Source organism: Cricetulus griseus, chromosome 2 (genome assembly GCF_003668045.3).
Source record: "Cricetulus griseus strain 17A/GY chromosome 2, alternate assembly CriGri-PICRH-1.0, whole genome shotgun sequence".
Taxonomy (NCBI): Eukaryota; Metazoa; Chordata; class Mammalia; order Rodentia; family Cricetidae; genus Cricetulus; species Cricetulus griseus.
Window position 1 is genome coordinate 36,697,088 of NC_048595.1, and position 19,846 is coordinate 36,716,933.

Below are 19,846 nucleotides of genomic sequence, written 5' to 3' on the forward strand. Positions count from 1 at the left end.
TCTGTATATTGCTTTTTGCAAGATTGCCATTTTTACTATGTTGATCCTACCTATCCAAAAACATTCGAGATCCTTCCATTTTTCCGGTATCTTCTTTAATTTCTTTCTTTAGAGACTGAAAATTCTTATGGTACAGGTCTTTCACTTTTTTGGTTAGTTTTACCCCAAGGTATTTTATGTTGTTTGTGGCAATTGTAAAGGGTGATGTTACTCTGATTTCTTTCTTCACCAATGTGTCATCAGTATATAATAGGGCTTTTTGACTTAATCTTGTATCTTGCCACTTTGCTGAAGGTGTTTATCAGCTGTAGGAGCTCCCTGGTAGAGTTTTTCAGGTCACTCATGTAGACTATCATGTCATCTGCAAATAGTGAGAGTTTGACTTCTTCTTTTCTGATTTGTATTCCCTTGATCTCCTTTTGTTGTCTTATTGCTCTAGCTAGAACTTAAAAGACAATTTTGAAGCGGTATGGAGAGAGTGGATAGCTTTGTCTTGCTCCTGATTTTAGAGGAATTGCATTGAGTTTCTCTCCATTAAATTTGATGTTGGCTGTTGGCTTGCTGTGTATTGCTTTTATTATGTTGAGGTATGTTTCTGTTATCCCTGATTTCTCCACGACCTTTATCTTGAAGGCGTCTTCTATTTTGTCAAAGGCTTTTTTGGCATCTAGTAAGATGATCATGTGATTTTTTTCCCTCAGTCTGTTTATATGGTTTGATGGATTTTCTTTTGTTGAACCATCCTTGCATCACTGGGATGAAGCCTACTTGATCTGGATGGATGATTTCTCTGACTTGTTCTTGGATTCAATTTGCCAATATTTTATCGAGAATTTTTGCATCAATGTTCCTGAGGGATATTGGTCTGTAGTTCTCTTTCTTAGTTGTGTCTTTGTGTGGCTTGGGTATCAAGATTATTGAAGTCTCATAAAAAGAGTTTGGTAATGACCCTTCTGCTTCTATTGTGTGGAATACTTTGAGGAGAATTGGTATTAGCTGTTTCTTGAATTTCTGGTGGAATTCTGCACTGAAGCCATCTGGCCCTGGGCTTTTTTTGGTTGGGAGACTTCTAGTGACTGCTTCTATTTCATTAGAGGTTATAGGTCTATTTAAATTGCTTATCTGTTCTTGATTTAATTTTGCTAAGTGAAATCTGTCCAGAAAATTGTTCATTTCCTTTAGATTTTCAAATTTTGAGGAATATAGGTTTTCAAAGTATGACCTGATGATTCTCTGGATTTCCTCTGTGTCTGTTGTTATGACCCCCTTTTCATTCCTGATTTTTAATTTGCATGTTCACTCTTTGTTGTTTGGTAAATTTGGATAAAGGGTTGTCTATCTTGTTGATTTTCTCGACGAACCAACTTTTTGTTGTATTGATTCTTTGTATTGTTCTCCTAGTTTCCATTTTATTGATTTCAGCCCTCAATTTGATTATTTCCTGGCATCTGCTCCTCTGGGGTGTATTGGCTTCTTCTTCTTCTTCTTCTTCTTTTTTTTTTTTTGATTGGAACATCTTTCCCCAACCTTTAATTCTTAGGTACCGTCTGTCTTTGAGGTTGAGGTGAGTTTCTTGTATGCAGCAGAAGGAAGGATTCTGTCTTCTTATCCATTCTGCTAATCTGTTTCTTTTTATAGGGGAGTTGAGACCATTAATGTTGATGGATATTAATGACCATTGATTATTGTTCATTCTTGTTTGTTTTTGATTTGGTGATGATGGTGAGATTATGTGTGGGATTGTTTCCCTTTTTCCTTTTGGCTGTTGGTAAGTTGGGATTATCTATTGCCTATGTTTTTCTGGTTGTAGTTAACTTCCCTGGGTTGCAGTTTTCCTACCAGTACTTTCTGTAGGGCTGGATTGGTGGATTTGTATTGTTTGAATCTGGTTTTGTCATGGAATAACTTGTTTTCTCCATCTATAATGATTGAAAGCTTTGCTGGCTATAGTAGTCTGGGTTGCCATCCATGTCTCTTAGTGTAGGTAGAATATCTATTCAGGACTTTCTGGCTTTCAGAGTTTCCAAAGAAAAGTCAGGTGTGTTTCTGATAGGTTTGCCTTTATAGGTTACTTGACTTTTTCCTTTGCTGCTCTTAATATTTTCTCTTTGTTGTGTATGTTTGGTGTTTTGATTATTATGTGGCGTGGTGACCTTTTTTTGGTTCAGTCTATTTGGTGTTCTGTAGGCTTTTTGTAATTTCATTTGCATGTCTTTCTTTAGCTTGGGAAAGTTTTCTTCTATGATTTTGTTGAATATGTTTTCTGCACCTTTGAGTTGGATTTCTTCACCTTCTTCTCTACCTATTATTCTTAGTCTTTTCACAGAATCCCATATTTCCTGGATATTTTGTGATAGGGATTTGTTGGACTTAAAATTTTCTTTGGTTGATGAATCTATTTCCGCTAGTGTGTCTTCAACTCCTGAGATTCTCTCTTCCATCTTTTGTATTCTGTTGGTTATGCTTATATCTGTAGTTTCTGATCTTTTACCCAGCTTTTCTATTTCCAGCATTCCCTCAGATTGTGCTTTCTTTATTGTCTCTATTTTAGTTTTTAGGTCTTGAACTGTTTCTTTGAGAGATTTCTTGATATCTTGTACTTTTTGGTTAGTTTTTTCTTCCGTTTATTTAAGGGATTTTCTCGTGTCCTCTTTGAGGTTCTCTATCATTTTCATGAAGATGCTTTTAATGTTATTCTCTTCTGGTTCATCTGCATTGTGATGTTCAGGTCTTACTGGTGTATGGTTCCTAGTCTCCGGTGGTGTCATATTGGATTTTCTGTTGTTGGATCTGCTTTTACCTTGTCCTCTTCTCATCCTTTCTTCTGGTGGGTGTAGACCAAGGTTCTCTTCTGGTAGATGCAAACAGATCCAATACTCTGATGTCGATTATCTTCTCATGGATGGAGGTGTCACTGTTTCCCGGCTGTCAGCAGTGTTCGGGCATGCCTGGTCCCGCTGGGCCGGCAGTTGGAGGCAGAACTGTCACAAGGCCTCGGTGTGTCGGATCCACTGCCGAACTCTGTCCGGCTTGCATGTCGCTTGCGTCAGATGACTCTCGTGTTTTCATTTTCATTGAATTATAGGAAGTCTTTAATTTATTTCTTTATTTTTTCCTCGACCCAGGAATGGTACAATTGTGTGTTGTTCATTTTCCATGAGTTGCTGTTTTCTGCAATTTGTGTCGTTTCTGAATTGTAACTTTAAAGCATGGTGGTCTGATAAAACACAGGGGATTATTCCAATTTTTTTGCCTGTTGAGGTTTGCTATGTTGCTGAGTATGTGGTCAATTTTTGAGAAGGTTCCATGTGAAGCTGAAAAGAAGGTATATCCTTTTGTGTTTGGATGGAAAGTTCTATAGATGTCTGTTAATCCCAATTGGGTCTTAACTTCTGTTAGTTCCTTTGTGTCTTTGTTAAGTTTCTGTCTGGTGGTCCTGTCCAGTGTTGAGAGTGGGGTGTTGAAGTCTCCCACTATAACTGTGTGATATCTTATTTGTGATTTGAGTTTTAATATTGCTTCTTTTTTAAATGTTGGTGCCTTTGTATTTGGGGCATAAATGTTTATAATTGAGTCTTCTTCCTGATGGATTTTTCCTGTGATGAATATGAAATGACCTCCTTCATCTCTTTTGATTGATTTTAGTTTAAAGTCCAATTTGTTGGATATTAGGATTGCTACCCCAGGTCATTTCCTCTGTCCATTTGATTGGAATATCTTATCCCAACCTTTTACTCTGAGGTAATGTCTGTCTTTGAATTAGAGGTGTGTTTCTTGTATGCAGCAGAAGGATAGATTCTGTCTTCATATCTAATCTGTTAGCCTGTGTTTTTTTATAGGCGAGTTATACCCTCATTAATATTGAGGGTAATTAAGGTCCATTGAGTGTTTATTCTTGTTTGTTTTTGATTTGTTGTTGGTAGTGGTATTGTATGTAGATTTACCCTGCTTTTTCTTTTGGGTTTTTGTTATGTGGGATTATCTATTACCTATGTTTATGTGATTGTAGTTAATTTCCTTAGTTTGGAGTTTTCCTTCTAGCAATTTCTGCAGGGCTGGATTAGTGGTTACATATTGTTTAAATCTGGTTTTGCCGTGGAGTATCTTTTTTTTCTCCATTTATAGTGATTGAAATCTTTGCTGGGTATAGTAGTCTGGGCTTGCATCCATGTTTTCTTAGAGTTGGTAGAATATCTATCCAGGTCCTTTTGGCTTTCAGCATTTCCAGGGAGAAGTCTGGTGTAATTCTGATAGGTTTGCCTTTATACGTTACTTGGCCTTTTTCCTTTGCTGTTCTTAATATTCTTTCTTTATTCTGTACATTTGGGGTTTTAATTATTATTTGATGAGGGGACTTTCTTTTGTGGTCCATTCTGTTTGGTTTTCTGTAGGCTTCTTGTACTTTCATTGGCATGTCTTTCTTTAGGTTGGGAAATTTTCTTCTATGATTTTGTTGAATATGTTTTCTGCACCTTTGAGTTGGGTTTCTTCACTTTCTTCTATATCTATTATCCTTAGGTTTCGTCTTTTCACGGTGTCTCTTATTTCCTGGATATTTTTTGTTAAGGATTTGTTGGACTTGAGATTTTGTTTGCTTGATGAATTTATTTTCTCTAGTTTATCTTCATCGTCTGAGATTCTGTCTTCCATCTCTTGTATTCTGTCGGTTATGCTTGCATCTGTGCTTCCTGAATGTTTACTCAGCTTTTCCACTTCCAGCATTCCCTCAGTTTGTGTTTTCTTTATTGTCCTTATTTCAGTTTTCAGTTCCTGAACTGCTTCCTTCAGCTTTTTAATTGTACATTCTTGGCTTTTTTGGCTTTCCTTGATTTCTTGTATCTTTTGCTTCGTCTTTCTTCTATTTTTCTGAAGGATTTTCTGATTTCCTCTCTTAGGATTTCTATCATCTGCATGAAGTTATTTGTAAGGTTGCTCTCTTTTGCCTCTTCTGTGTTGGGATGTTCATGTCTTGCTGGTATAGAGTCCCTAGACTCTGGTGGTGTCATATTGGTTTTCCTGCTGTTGGATGTGTTCTTATATTGTCATCTTCCCATCTCTTCTTCCAGTGGGTACAGCTGGTGTCACTTCCTTTCCTGGTGTGTATGGGTCCAGTATTCTCTTCAGGTGGGTGCAATTGGGTGTGATACTTTGATGGGTCTCAAGGTGATTGCAGGAAGTTTTGAGGCACTCGTTCTCCAGGTGGATGAGAGCAGGACTGGTGCAGAGATGTCAGCAGACTCTGGGTTGATTGGTCCTCAGGGGTCAAGTTGACCTGCCTGCAGACCCCTGGGCAGGAGTTCCCAGAGTGGGCAGGTGGAAATTGGGCCCAGGGCAGGGGCTGAAGCAGCTCACCTCTGCACTTTGTGGGAGCCTGAATAGCCCAGCGATTTCAGCAGAGTCAGGGTCACTGGGTCCTCAGGGACTGTTCAGTCTGCCTCTGTTTTTTCTTTCTTGGGACATGTCTCTGTGGCACTCTTGTCATTCTTGACAGTGATGTCTCATAGTCATACAGTGCTCTGGGCATTCACAGTATTTCTCAGGAAGGTGGTGCAGTAGAATTAAAGGTGAACTTCCTGGGAGAAAGGAAACTCCTTTCCATAAGGCATGGATGCAGAAGAAGGACTTTTGGGGTGGAGTTCAGGGTGGAGCCCACATGATGACTTAGAGGTATTCCCCTGGCTGTCCATGCAACAGCTGTTTTATGGCTATGGGTACCTATATCTCTAGGGCTCAAAGTCTAAAGTCACTAGGAGGTTCCAATCTAGGAATTAGTTCCACAGGGAAAGAAGGGCACTAGAAACTAGGATCAAAGGCAGGAGCTAGGGATTCTATCACTGGGACTAGTAAAGTCTCTAGGGCAGTCATATTCAATAGGAGTTGGGGGTAAGGTGTCCAATGATTATTTCACATTGGTTGCCTAAGACCATCAGAAAACATAGATGTTTGTATTATGATTTATAACAGTAGCAAATTACAATTATTAAGTAGCCATGAAAATTATTTTATGGTTGGATTTTACCACAACAGGGGGAACTGTATTAAAGGGTCCCAGCATTAGGAATGTTGAGAACCACTGACCTAGGATGTCCTGGGTTATGTACCATATACCTTTCTTACTATAGATATTTTCCCACTGGGAAGAAGGCTGCATCTTGGCAGATCTGCCCCAGGACACTTGCTAACTATTATAAAGTCATGTCAAGACCCACATCTCCTTGTAAACTTGAACTCAGGATGCAAAGGTCCCTTTTTATTTTGACTGTTGGCTGTGATCTCTAATGCAACTAACTTTACCTTTTTGTCCTAACACCACATAGACTGCTCTTTGAACAAATGTAGTAAGGTTTCAACAGTTATCACTCAGTGCTGATTGTCTAGTCATAACCACCATGTGGCCCTGGGTAGCACCTGAATTTAAACTGTATCATTTTATATCTTTGGAACCTTGGCCATTGTGAGTTCTGGATAGGATGGAGGCAGCTCTTCTCTGATAAGAGAAAGATGTGACTGCATTTTAATAATAAAGGAAAGATCCTGACAGACACTAATGTAGGATGAACTTAAGCTGAGGCTTCCTGACTCTCATGTCTTTTGTTCAAAACTCCATCATTAGTATGAGTTTTTCTTGAGTATATGTATCAGTGGGAATAAAGCCAAGAAATCTGACTCTGATGTTTGTGTGTGATCTCCTGAGAACTAGAGTATGTGCTTGTGTATGTGTATGAATTATGACCTCCTGGGTGAGGGACAGTGTACAACATTGGAAATGGTGACCATCACAGATGACCTCTGCTTCATCTTTAGGACATTTCACACACCCAAAGGCTCCATTGATCTTGGGCATGCACATGCATTTGTGTGAATGGAAGGTGCTGTGGGCATGTATAAAGTGGCTGCATGAGCGTCACTTTGTGTGCATCACAGAGGGGAATGCACATGACTGTGAACTGAGCCATTCTTATTCTTGCTCATTGCTTCCAGGCTGTAGAATCACTTTCTGGTTACACATTTCATCCCCTTGGGAATCTTGTGTTTTGAGTACTTGTCCTTGGCTGGGAACTCAGAGTTCTGTGCTCTCACTTTCCTGTGTACCTCAACATGGCCATCAGGAGACTTTCTGTATTGCTTGAACATTCTGTGCTTGACGACTTGGACTTTCCCCTTAGTCAGGCACTGAGTGTCCATTCTGTCCTCTCCTGCCCTTCCTCAGAACTGGCCTGCAGTAGCCCAGCAAACTGGTAGGTTAGGAGACTAGGAAGTAGGTCCTGGTTGCAGACAGTGGCTTCAAAAGAAGCCTGTTCCAGGAAGCAGACACGGCATTACCAGGGAAGTCTGTCCATGAGCACCATGGATCCTGATGCAGGAGCAGTTTGAAGCAATGTGGGAACATGACAAACACTGTGTGCAACACTTGGAACTTTATTGCTGAAAGAAGAGAAGATGTAGAAACTTGTGTGAGGGACAGCCAGGTAAAGAGAGACTATTCAGCAGAGATGTAGTCAAACAGACTGTGTAACAGCCATGTAAAGACAATGCCAGACTTCACAATGATGTTTAACTCCTTTTTCTCATAAGCAAAAAGGGCATAAGGTTAGATTGAGTAAGAGATATTGATCTGGGAGAATTATATTGGATTTTTTAGTGGGCTTGATGATGTCACAAGAGTCTTTGCAATAGTTAAAGAAATTAGGATAGAGGGCTTTGGAGCAGGTGTGAAAGTCCAGTGTCAAGAAATGATGGTTTATTCTGTGAAGGGGAGGAGGGGGACTCTCCAGAGAACCCTGCAGAAGAAGATTGGCCACACCAATAACTTGGTTTTCTCTCAGTGACACCCATTTCAGACTTCTGAGATCCAGATCTGTAAGATAATAAATCACCTTTCTTCATTTTAGACAACCAAGGTTGTGACAATTGAGCATTAGTGTTATGAAGAAGTCATGTACACAAAAATAAGATGACAGATAAATGAGAGGCAAGGCTCTCCTTGCTGGAGGACAGAGGAGATTAGCGATCAGATGTGGATAGCAGGAGACAGAAAGTCAAACAGGGAATCTAGAGGAAGGAAGGAATGGGGCAAGGACAGACAGGGGTACAGGAGGCAGGAGAGCAGATAGGAGTGAAGAAAGATGAGCAGATAGAAAGAAAGACGATGACAGGAACAGATGGCATGAAGCCAGAATGCCAGGCAGCATATTCATAGAGTCTGTCCTTGTCCCTACCAGAATCAGTGGATCTTCTTGAGATGAAGGTGGATCCCATTCTTGGATTTCAGCACAAGTCGTGGTAAGGGGATGGGGACTCTGGTTGGATCGGGCAGCAGCTCAAAACGCAGTAGGGTCAGAGCCACAACCACTTTCAGCTCATTCATAGCAAACTGTTTCCCAATGCAGTTCCTGGGTCAGAAAGGGACAATAACTCTCAATGACCTCTGACCTGAGCAGGGAAGGGCACTGAAATAGCCCAGAACCTCATTCAGGGCCTACCTTCACAGGTACAGTCTAGCCTCATTCATTAGACGCCATACCTACTTCTCCCCGAGGCTTTGGCTCTCCTGACTTTTGATTCAGCCTCTACAGTTTTCAAGGCTACTTTGACCCTAGTTCTTTTGGAGTTATTTAATCTGTCATGCCAGTATTCTAAGGATTAGAGGTCAAACTTATGAATTATTTAAGAAGTTAATCATTGCTTAGTTTACTCTATTCAGGGAGGTCTAGGACATGGGTTCCAAAGAGTGGAGTCATTTTCAGGAGGGGAGTTCCTAAAGGGGACTGTGTAGAGTATCCTCAATTGTTGTCCCATCTGCCTCCTACTTAGGGTGTCTCTACCTCTCTTATCAACAACTGTGGCCTTCTAACTGTACTTGAGAAATGTCCCTTATTCCTCCTCCATTTTCTGTCCTGGGCATCCCTGGTCTCCCTGACTCTCCCTCCCAATGACCCTCTGTACCTCCGTCACGTGGGGATGCCTAGCTGCAGCCCCACCTTCTACTGGCTGCTGCCCCCACCAGTTTCCTGCCCATCTCACTTCCTACTTCAGATCAAGTTGTGTATGTGTTTGAGAATGTCTCCCCCCTCTCGGGTTATATTTTCCCAATATTCAGGCCAACAAGCATCTGGCTCTCATGTCTTTGCTGACTGCCCCTGTCCTTCAGGAGCACCTAAGGTACCATCATATTTAACGACATGCCACAGTCAGGAGGGCTTGGGATGATGTCAGAAACACAGAACATTCAGCAAACTGCTCAGTGAATGAGTAAAAGAATGGATTGGAACATATTTGACCACAGATGAATTTTTCTTTGGGAATACAGTTTTGAGTTGGAGGCTGTGATAGGGATTATCATTTATGCCCATATTTTTACCTAGCATAGCACCTGACACTGTCTTTCACACTTAAAATAATTATTTTTACTTGGCTCTAAAATTTAATTCATTTGAATTTAAGGCATGAAAAAATGGATGAAATACAATACAAATTAACAAAAAATTCTGACCAAAGCAAGGTTTGGTGGCCTGTACCTAAATCTCAGAATTGGGATGTTGAGGCAAAGGGAATATGAGCTCCAGGCAAGCCTGATCCTTCCTCAGAAAAATGTCAGCAGCAACATGGTTCATTCCAACTTTAGCTGAGTTTCCCAATGCTCCACTGTCATCTAGTCAGTGACATGTTTGGCAGTGAGTGGAGGTGAGAGCATTCAATCGTGAAGCACACCAAATGCTAGCCAGCTTGTGTCTGGAAGAACAACTGGCTTAAAGCCTGCTCTGTGAAAGCTGATTTGCCACTTGGGGAATTCATGAAGTAGAGGCTCTGCACTGCTTTTTAAAGCTCCCAGTGAGTCAGTTCCCACAGAAGCTGTTTAGAAGCATTAGAATTCCTTCGTCTGGTTCAGTAGCTACTTCAAGAATGTTTTATATTTCACTCACCAGGAACCTTAGTAAATACTATGTTATATATAAAACAGTTTTCTTAAAAACAGTTTATTCTTCTCCTCTTTAATGTTTTTTAGTCTGAAGACAGACTACACAGCCTCTAAGTGTAACTTAAAGGAAGATGTATTTTCTCTCAAGGTTTGACCATCCTCCATCTGCAAGAGGGATGAGATCATTAGCAGTGATTCTTTGTTGTGCTGGGAGAGACTGAGCAGGAGGAGTCCGTGTACAGAAAACTTTCTTCAAATGACCCACAGTAAGACTTTAAGTATCTTGCTGGACAGTTGTCCATGGTAGCTACCCAAGCAAACTAATGATGAGTTATAGTGATTCTAGAATTAGAGAACTACCTAGGAAGTGTGGAGGCTTGGATGAAGTGTGTAAAAATGCAGGGCCCTTGAGAGTATTGAAACTTGAAAAGCTGAATACCTGCTGATAAATTCACTTAAAAAAATCAATTTAAAGTCTTGCCCCTAAAGTGAGGGAAATATCAGAACACATGCGCATCCACTGACATAGAAATTTGACTGGCCAATGGGAAGTGTCATGGGTTAATATATTCATAGTGCCTTCTGAAATGCTACCCTCTGATGGGGAATGTACTGTGTATGTTTATCTTATTGATTGTTAAATAAAATACTGTTTGGCCAATGAGACAGCAAGTTAGACGGGACTAGGAGTCAAAGAGGATTCTGGGAAATGTAGTAGAGAAGTGGTGATCCAGGCAGGAAGTGACATAGCAAGGAGACTCACATTTAAGCCAAGGAGAAACAGGAAGGATCTCTTTTTCCACTCCTGCTCCAGCAGCACAATGTGATCCACTGGCAAGGAGGGATGCCAATAAGGCGTCCGATAAGATAAGTCTTATAAAATATATAGATGTATGATAATTAAGACTGAGCTAACAGATGAGGAATCCTAGTCATTGGCCAAGCAGCTTTGAACCTAATACAAGTTTCTGTATATTCATTTGGGCCTAACTCGGGCAGGCGGCTGGCGTAAAGCTCACACGTGGCGGTGGGGCTCAGGTGGCTTTTGGTGGAAAGATTTATCGCAACAACCCTCCCTATGTGCAGAGACACATCTCCTAGAAGATTTCTCCAATAGCCACCAATAGGATATACCTGGAAATGTCATGTATGCAGGAGATTAAAATTATCAAGGCATGCTGCAAAGTACATTCTATCAACACACACACAACATCTCACCTTGCTCCTCCTGAGAAGGGCAGGAATGAGTGGCTGTGCCGGGGAGAATCTGATGCAAACCTGGAAGGGTCAAACACCTGCAGGGAGACAGCATCTCAGTCAGGACAGGGAGAGATTGAACCCCTGCTTTCAACCCACCAGTGACAAGATGCCTATAGGTGGGGACAGCAGGAGTATTGGTCTGGAGGGTGGTTGCCCACCCGACTGTGGGGCCTCTTACCTCTGGGTTTGGCCACACCTTGGGGTTGTGGTGGAGTGCATAAATGGAGAGTGTGACTGAGACACCTGTGGGACAGACAGGGGTAGGAAAGAAGATGGGTTATACTCAGGGTGTGAATCCTTGGTTCCTGAGACAGCAGGGGACATACTAGCACAAAAGGTCTGGCTTATTCAGATCATTAGTTTGGGTAGATGTGGGTGACTTGGAAATGGACTGGAGGCACAAACCAGGATTATAAAAGTGTAGTTAAAGAAAGAGAACAAGAAAGATATGAACCTTTTTGGGAGTGAATCAACTCAGAACTTAAATTTGATGAAGGATTTTGACTAAAGATATACAATAATTCAGTCCCCCTCATAATCCCCCAGTTGTTTAAGTCTGGTTTTTGAGGTGAGTTAATAATGTTTCAGAGAGGGGTTATACATAATCACCAAAGTAATGTATGGCACAAGTAGGATTTTGACAGAATGAGGTGTGAGACAAAATATGATATCCTGACATTGCAGGAGTCTGGTGTCTGCTCATCAACCTGATGCTTCTCAGAGACTGGACTGTATATGACCCATGTCATAGAATGATTGATTATCTCCTTCATTTGCTTTGACCAAGAAAGAAACGCATTTCCTAACCTCTGCCTGATCCTTTATTTGTTCTTTATCTCCCAGTAAATAGATAACATCATAATATCACATTCAAGGGTTCTTTGTGAAGAATTTTCTAAGGATTTAGTCACTATATATATATATATATATATATATATATATATATATATATGTGTGTGTGTGTGTGTGTGTGTGTGTGTGTGTGTGTGTGTGTGTGTGCATGTGTGCGTGTTCTGTGCATGTATAAATGTACAACTATCAATGAAACAAGCTTGAAAAAACCCTATTTCGTATTTTTTAAAAAGAATCAGGGCTGATAGTTGTCTACCAGGTCATTTTCTCTATGTGTCTTCAGCAATACGTTCTTACCATCAGATTATGGAGAGTTACCAATGGCCTTGGAAAGAGTCGGCAGTCACATTGTATTTACTGATTTATATATAAATAGCAGTTCTTTATAAATAAAATTTCTACAAATTATATCAAATATAGAGGATGATAAAAGATGTGACAGTTGGGATGGAGAAACAGAGAAATTGGCAATGTGCTTGTTGTACAAGCATGGGGACCTATGTTTGATTTTCAGAACCCATAAAAAAGCTGTGTGTAGTGGCACATGTTTGTTATTTCACTACTGGTATATTTGGGGCAGGCACCCACTGGACAGCCATCCTAGCCTAAAATGTGAATTACAGATCAGTGAGAGACCTTCTGAACTAAAAAATACCAAGGTGGAGAGTACATGAGGAATGAAACTAACCTTTGATCTTTCGCTTCCCTTTCTATGTGCAAACATACAGATGTGCTCCCAGACAACATGAGAACACACATATGACACCATGAGGACACATGAAGCATAAGTCTAGCTATGAATTACATAGTGAAGGCAACTGCAATTGAGTCTAGAATATAAGAATGCATCATGACAAGGACATGGATTTAAAATACCTGATAAAGAAGAAATACAAATATTCATGCAAAGCAACAGAACTGGAGAACATTTAATTTTATAAGAGGTCATTTAAGCTTATGTCAACATTGGAAAATGTACTGTGAAAGTAAGAAGAATTTATTTACTGAAAAATTAATGGGCACCCACAGAGATTCAGGACTGTTGGAGCACACAGACTTCTGATCCTTTCTTATCTCCCTTATGTGACAATTAGGGATGGAGAAACACTGGTAAAGTGTTTTTTTGTGCAAGCATGGGGACCTACGTTTGATTTGCAGAACCTATAAATAAGCTGTGTGCAGAGGCACATGGTTTTCATTGTACTGCTGGTGAGGTGGGGGCAGCCAGGTACCTACAGCTCACTGGACATCCAGCTTAGCCTGATAAGTGAGTTACAGGTTACTGAGAGAACTCCTGTACTAAAAATTCAAGGTGAACAATACCCAAGGAATGAAACTAACATTGGCCTTTGGTTTCCACTTGTATGTACAAACATACAGTTGTGTTCCCAGCCCCTATTTGAAAATGCACACATGTGACAGTAAGGACTTATGAAGAATTAGAGTGGCTATCAATTATGTAGTTTCGGCATTTACACTGAGTCTGGAGGGTAAGAATCAAGGAATGTCTGTGTTTCCAAACTGGAATGGATGCATCAGGATAAGGACATGGATTCAAAAGAAGGAGTATTAGCTGATAAACAAGAGATGCTTACAATTACACATCCAAAGTGGCAGAATTGGAGATCATTTAACTTTATAGGAGGTCATTTCAGCTTATGTCCACATTAAAAAATGTACTTTATGAGGAAGAAGAATTTATTTTCTTAAAAGGAAATGGGTACCCAGAGGGATTCAGGACTGTTGAAGCACACAGACTTCTGATCCTCTTTTATCTCTGGAATGATTTTAGGTGAACAGGCCTGGGAAACTCATACCTTTGGGTAAGGAGCGCCCATCAGGGAAGGTGACAGGTGTGATGAGTTCTCTGACAATGGCTGGGACAGGTGGGTAGAGCCTCAGGGCCTCCTTGATACACATGGTGGTGTAGGGCATTTGGTCCAGGTGGTCCCTGAAATAAGGTCCATCCTGAAGGTCAGGTAGACTGGAGACCAGGGGCTCCTCCATACCCAAAGAACAAGGGTTCTTCTACCTCTTGAACTCTTACCAGGTTATAGAGGATCCATCTCCCAGGAGGCTCTGAACTTCCTCCCTGCATCTCTGCTGGTGTTCAGGGTGTGTGGCCAGAGCATAGAAGATCCAGGAGACTCCACTGGCTGTGGTGTCATGACCCTCAAACATGAATGTGTCCACCTCAGCACGTATGTCCTTGTCAGACAAGCTATCCCCATTCTCCATCTGAGGGAAGCAACGGTGTCATCAAAGCTGTGTGCTCCCAGGCAGACTCTGTGTGATACACAGGCCTCTGTGACACACTCACCCTGGCAAACAATAGGATATCCAGAAAGTCCAAACGTCTCTTCTTCTTGACCTTCTCCAGCTCTTCCTCATCCTGCAGTTGATCCTTTCTCAGCTTGATCACTCCATCTGTTCCAGAACAGCAGTTATCACAGAGACCTGAGAGCTACAGCAACATCATGTTTCCTTGCTTTAAGCCATGTCTTATATACAGATCAGTAACTAAAGAGTGGGCAGGGTTGGAGGACCAGAATCATCTGATGCAGGTCAGACATCCTTTCTGGACCACAGGACAAGGAAGTTCTGCTTGAACTGCTGGGTCAGATCTCACTAAACATTGCCAATATGATGAGTCCTACATAGCATCTGGCATTCTGACATCCCAACTTAAACATTTGCAGTGTGAAAGTATCCCCATGTGTGTGACCCAGGTACTTTAGGGACACTGAAGGGTCTACATCTCCCTCTGAATTTATTAATAGCCAGCCCCTTTTAGATAATTCTGGGAAATGAGGGAGTCATGAGTTACAGACAGAACCTGTGTGATCATGGGCGAGTTGACAGGCTTGGTTGGCCATGCGGCCATTGGAAGACAGACTGTAGATGGTGTCATTCTGATGAAAGATGTTCCTCACACGGGAATAAAATAGGTTGTTCAGGTTCCCAATGGCCTGGATGTATGTCTTGTAATTTCTAAAGAAGAAGACACACAGATTAATAGATTAGATTGTGAAGAGATCTGACCAGCAGATAGATGGACTCTGGTAAGACATTTTCTGTATGGTAGAGACAGAAAGCATTGAGGCACAACATTAATTCTGTCTTATAGGCCTTGTCATTTTCAAGACTGCTGAAGGAGGCACTAATGTCTAGACACCAACCTCAGTTAGGAATGTGTAGTCTGTGATTGGGGCAGGGCTGGTATGTGTCAGGAACTGACCTGGGGCTGGGGTCATACTCTAGAATTTTTTTTGTAGAGGCAAGGTCCAACTTGCCTTACCTGCATGTCAGATGAGGATATACCAGCTGGTAAGACCAAAGGCCCTGAAGTTCAAGGGTTGTCACTCACCCATCCACCTGGACACTACCCTTGTGGCTGAAGGCACACTTCATGACAGTGTCTAGGGTCATCAAGGAGATGTGTTGAAATATCTCTATAGAGGAGTCCTGACCAGCCAGCTGTTCCCATTTGTCCTGCAGTGTGAGGGGAACATTGTCCGAATTTCCAAAGGAGACTTGTGCTCATTATACTGTATTATTTCTCTATATTTTCAGATGCTGTGTTCTAAGTCCTTCAATTTAGATAACATGTTCTATAGATTGCAAAACAAATCTTTGTAAAAGAATAGCTAAATTCCTGTAAATTATTTCATAATTGAATATAAAAACCCATAAGATAGTAAACAAGTTTCAAGTGTTTCAACTAGTTAAGATGTTTTATCTGACAAGGAAAATTGTTTTAGGGGGCAAAGAAGGTGATGCACCAGGGTTAGGAGTGTTGAGGCCAACCTGAGACAATGGTAGGACTTCAATGCATCAAGCAAAGGAAGCCACTATGGGCATTTCTAACAGGGTCACTAGTAACTTCAATTACTATGTATTCATCAAATATTGCTGAGAACAATTGAATAGAATCCAGAGTCCTGTTGAATGTTAGTGGTATGGCAACATGGTTTTGGCAGACCTTTCCCTGCTGAGTATCATCCTGGGAAGTCTCTCTTAAATTGAGGACATGAAGAGGAAATTGGAATCTCTATCTACCATGATGTTCTTTGTCTTGGTCAACGAGCAAGTATGACCATATCCTGGTACCTGGCACTGTTTCACCTCTGTTTGAAGAACCTACATTCATAGTAGAACACACATGGAGAGCCTGTTGGTGTCCACTCTGAGTAGGCAAAGAGTGAGCTTGACAGAGAGAAAGGAGAGGGGAGTATGAGCAGTAAGAGGAGAAGGATGATGATGATGATGATAATGATGATGATGAGGATGATGAGCTGTGGTAGTAGTAGCAGTAGCAGACCCAGAACCTGATGTAGAAAGGACATCAGTGCTGAGAGCAGCAGAGGAGAAGAAAGTCAAATGAACTCACCAGCATCAACCGGACGGAGTCAGCCATGGTTTTCACATAGGGCTTCAGAATGTCATAGTGGAAGGCTGGGGTTAGCATCCGCCGGTGCTGGAACCATGGCTGTCCATTCAGCAAGAGCAAACCATAGCCTGTGCCAGAGACGGGTGTGTGCATGTATGAGATGGATCAGAGAGACAGTTAGATAAACTTGGGAAGGGGTGTGAAGTGGAGCTGAGGATGACAACTCTGAAAAATGGTACAGTTCAGAACATGAATTGCTTACTTTGTGGGACTGGCATACATTCTGTGATTATGACAGCTTTGGGATAAAAATTGCAAAGGATTTGATGGGGGTAGACCAACGAGGAACATACACAATATTTAGATATGATTGCTTGGTGAAGTGCAGGGTCAGAAGTAGAGCTTCTACTTCTTTGTGGGGTGGGTAGGAGATCAAGACAGTTTTGTTCTCTGTGAAAGAGAGTCACAGAACTTGCAAAATCTAGTCGGGACTAGACCAAAATTCCAATTTATACATACATACCAATCCAAGGGGCCAGCAATCTATAGGCACCATTAGCCTTTGGATCTGAAACAGAAACAAGAAATTGGAGAAATAAGACAACTCCGAGGCAGCTGTGGTTGAAGTCATGGGCTTCTGTGATCTTTTAATGGCTGTCTGTTGGCAAACTGTCCTACGCCATTGTCCATTTCCTCATATCTCTTTCCAGCTTTGTCCAAACAGTTAGGCTTAGGAAGGCAGGATTCATGTACCAAAGCTGGACTCTCCCAGGGCTGGATGATGAGTTGGTGAAGAACAGTCCATGTGCTCAAAGTCAAAGAACAGGACAAGTGTGACAAGGGTGTGTGTGTGTGTGTGTGTGTGTGTGTGTGTGTGTGTGTGTGTGTGTGTGTGTGTGTGTGTATTACAGTGGATCATGACTTAGTTATGCTATGATTCCAAGCAGGTAACAATTAGAGATTTCAAATTCAATCCAATATGTGTCTGATGTGTGTTTTTCAGACCTAGAACAGTTACAGGACATTCCATCTTAATTTTATTAGATAACAGAGGTAACAAAGTTTGACTAAGGGGTTTGAAATTTTAATACTGAGTGCTGTAGGCCATGTTCTGGGTTGTTGCCCAAGAGAATGGTAGATAGAATGTATAGGGAAATGGCTGAGTGGCACACTCTTCTGAAATTTGACACCCTAGAGCTAATTACAATGAGGAAGGCACAAATCTTTTCACAATGATTTTTTCTTACCTGATCGCCCCAGGATTACCTTCATGTAGTCAGGGTCATAGACAGTAAAGTAAGCTTTGCTCCCCCAGAACCAGCGAGGAAAGGCGCTTGGAAAGTTCTCCACACACTTCATCATCTGCTCTATCTCCTGGTCACCTTGGAACTGCTGTTGTGGGAAAGATAAAGCAGTGGGGCTCTAGATTAGTTTTCTAGACTGGAGGCAAAGCAGAACGGGCACACCAACATAGTTCTAGCGTTTTCAGAAGCATCCCAGGATTTGGAGCAGTTTGAAGGACTATCTGTGCTATCACTCAGAGCTTTGCTACATCAGGGACTGGTCCTGAGCTGGAGTTGTCAGTGCTGTTGGGTGGATCCTCAGCTGTTCACACAAGCACCGCATCCCCATCTCCTTCTAAGAGCATCCATTGCACAATCCTTTGTTGAATGCTTCTCCACGTATCCTCCTACTTCTGGGGTTGAGAGTAGAAGGAGTCAGTGCTGTCCTTTCCCAATATGCAGGCTGCTACACCATCTTCTTCCTGGGAGATCTCAGACTCCTGGGCCTGGTCTTGACCTGAGCACTGTGTCACAGTGAAGTGATGGTGTACTTGAATCTAAGTAGCTTTCAGTGCAGGCTGTGCAGAAGGATAATGGAGGGCTAAACAGACCCCGAGGAAATTCTAACATCAGTGCCCTCATGTGAGGACACTACACTGCCTTTTTCTTTTATGTGCCCTGACTTTAGGATTTCAGTTGTAATTCACCCATCTTCAATCTTCCCTTGAGAGAAATTTCTGGGGCAGTTACCCAGTCATCCCAGCAGTGTGAGCTTCTCCTATGCTTGGCAGCTCCTGAGATATGTGCCATTGCTATGCCAAGAGCCCCACAGGTGCAAGGTTTCCATCTCACTGATGCCTGCCTTCCCAGGCAAGCTCTGAGTTTGGGAGAGAGTATCTGTGTTTGACAATGCAAGGAACCTCCTAGAAGCTGTTTGAGAACCCCAGAGGTTATTGAAGGTGCTTAGCCTGAAGAGGAGGAGACTAGGTAGGCTCAACCAAAGCCTTCCAAGTGCAGGGCTATCAGTACAGAGCTGAGCAACAACCAAACAGGTTGAGCCACCCTAATGCTGGAGAGTATCTCAGTCTGAGCTGTGTGTCTCATGAAGTACTTGGACTTCTTATACAGCGGGCTGTATCCTGAGATCTTGATGGTCAGTCTCTGAGACCCCCCATCCTCCCTGCTCTCCCACCACCCTTCCCTTTCCTTCATACCTTGTGTCCCAAGAACCAGTGAAAGGGCGGGGATGGGAACTGCTGGAAAGCCTTGAGCAGCCATTGTCTGTGCAGGTAGAACTGGACCACTTTGAGCAGCAGCAGAAGCAAGCCAAGCACAGAGACCACTTGCAGGAAGCCAGAGATGCTACCTACAAATCTGCTGGGGCTCAGAGCAGAGACACTCATGGTGCAGGCACTCCTGAGTCACAGACTGTCCTCACTCTCAGGAATCCTTTCTACCTCCTGTATAAATCCTGTAACGACTTCCGGCCTAGCAGTGGGAGGGAGAACGGTTAAGGCAGACAGAGCTTGTTCTCAAAATGCAGTTGGTCAATTAAAGTGAATGATTTACTTTGAGAGGCAGAGTTATGATTTGTAAGCTGACACTGGCTAAGTGCTAGACCTGCGCCGCTTTCCTTCCTTTCTGTTAGTCTGAAACATTTGTATATTTGCCTTTTCACTTTCCTTTTAATCGTATCTTTCTTATATACATTTATGGGGTATAATGTGATATTTTAACACATGCATACCACACTTATTTTTAAGCAGAGTATTTATCATTTCTTTAAATATTCATCCATTTATTTTTATTTTTTTCTTTCAATGAGATACTTATTTTTAAAAATCAAGCAATGTTTTTATATTCCTGCTGAAGTTGTGTATGAGTGAGGGGCGATCACCATACCTGGCTCTTTCCCTGTGCTTCATGTTTTAAGTCTGTGGCTTTTGTGAGTTGGACATACCACAGAAAACAGCACCTAGATAGTTTTTCTGAAATGTCTGTGGAAAATGAATGGTGAGTGGTTCTAATTCAGTTTGCAGAGCATCTAGGCACTGCTGCCTTTCCTTTTCTAGGTCTCAGGAGCAGTCCATGCCTTGTGATGCCCAAAGTTCTGGATGTCTGCATTGCTCCTAGGCCATTCAT

At 41.9% G+C, this 19,846-nt stretch overlaps 1 protein-coding gene across 2 annotated transcripts; it reads right to left on the reverse strand.

The window, feature by feature from the left end:
• Positions 1–8,224: 8,224 nt before the first annotated feature.
• LOC100768783 (cytochrome P450 4A10) lies at positions 8,225–19,107 on the reverse strand. Of its 2 annotated transcripts, XM_035439706.1 has the most exons (12): positions 18,919–19,107; positions 17,669–17,813; positions 16,945–16,989; positions 16,422–16,549; positions 15,399–15,523; positions 14,868–15,022; positions 14,352–14,458; positions 14,079–14,269; positions 13,849–13,982; positions 11,358–11,422; positions 11,138–11,214; positions 8,225–8,393 (listed from the first exon to the last, which is right to left on the reverse strand). In XM_035439706.1, the coding sequence occupies exons 1-12, from the start codon at positions 19,105–19,107 to the stop codon at positions 8,225–8,227; spliced, it is 1,530 nt and encodes a 509-aa protein (XP_035295597.1). The 2 variants fall into 2 exon arrangements, with proteins under 2 accessions (XP_035295597.1, XP_035295598.1); XM_035439707.1 differs by lacking the exon at positions 16,945–16,989 and having other exon boundaries at positions 8,361–8,393; positions 11,138–11,197.
• Between the last annotated feature and the right edge of the window lie 739 nt (positions 19,108–19,846).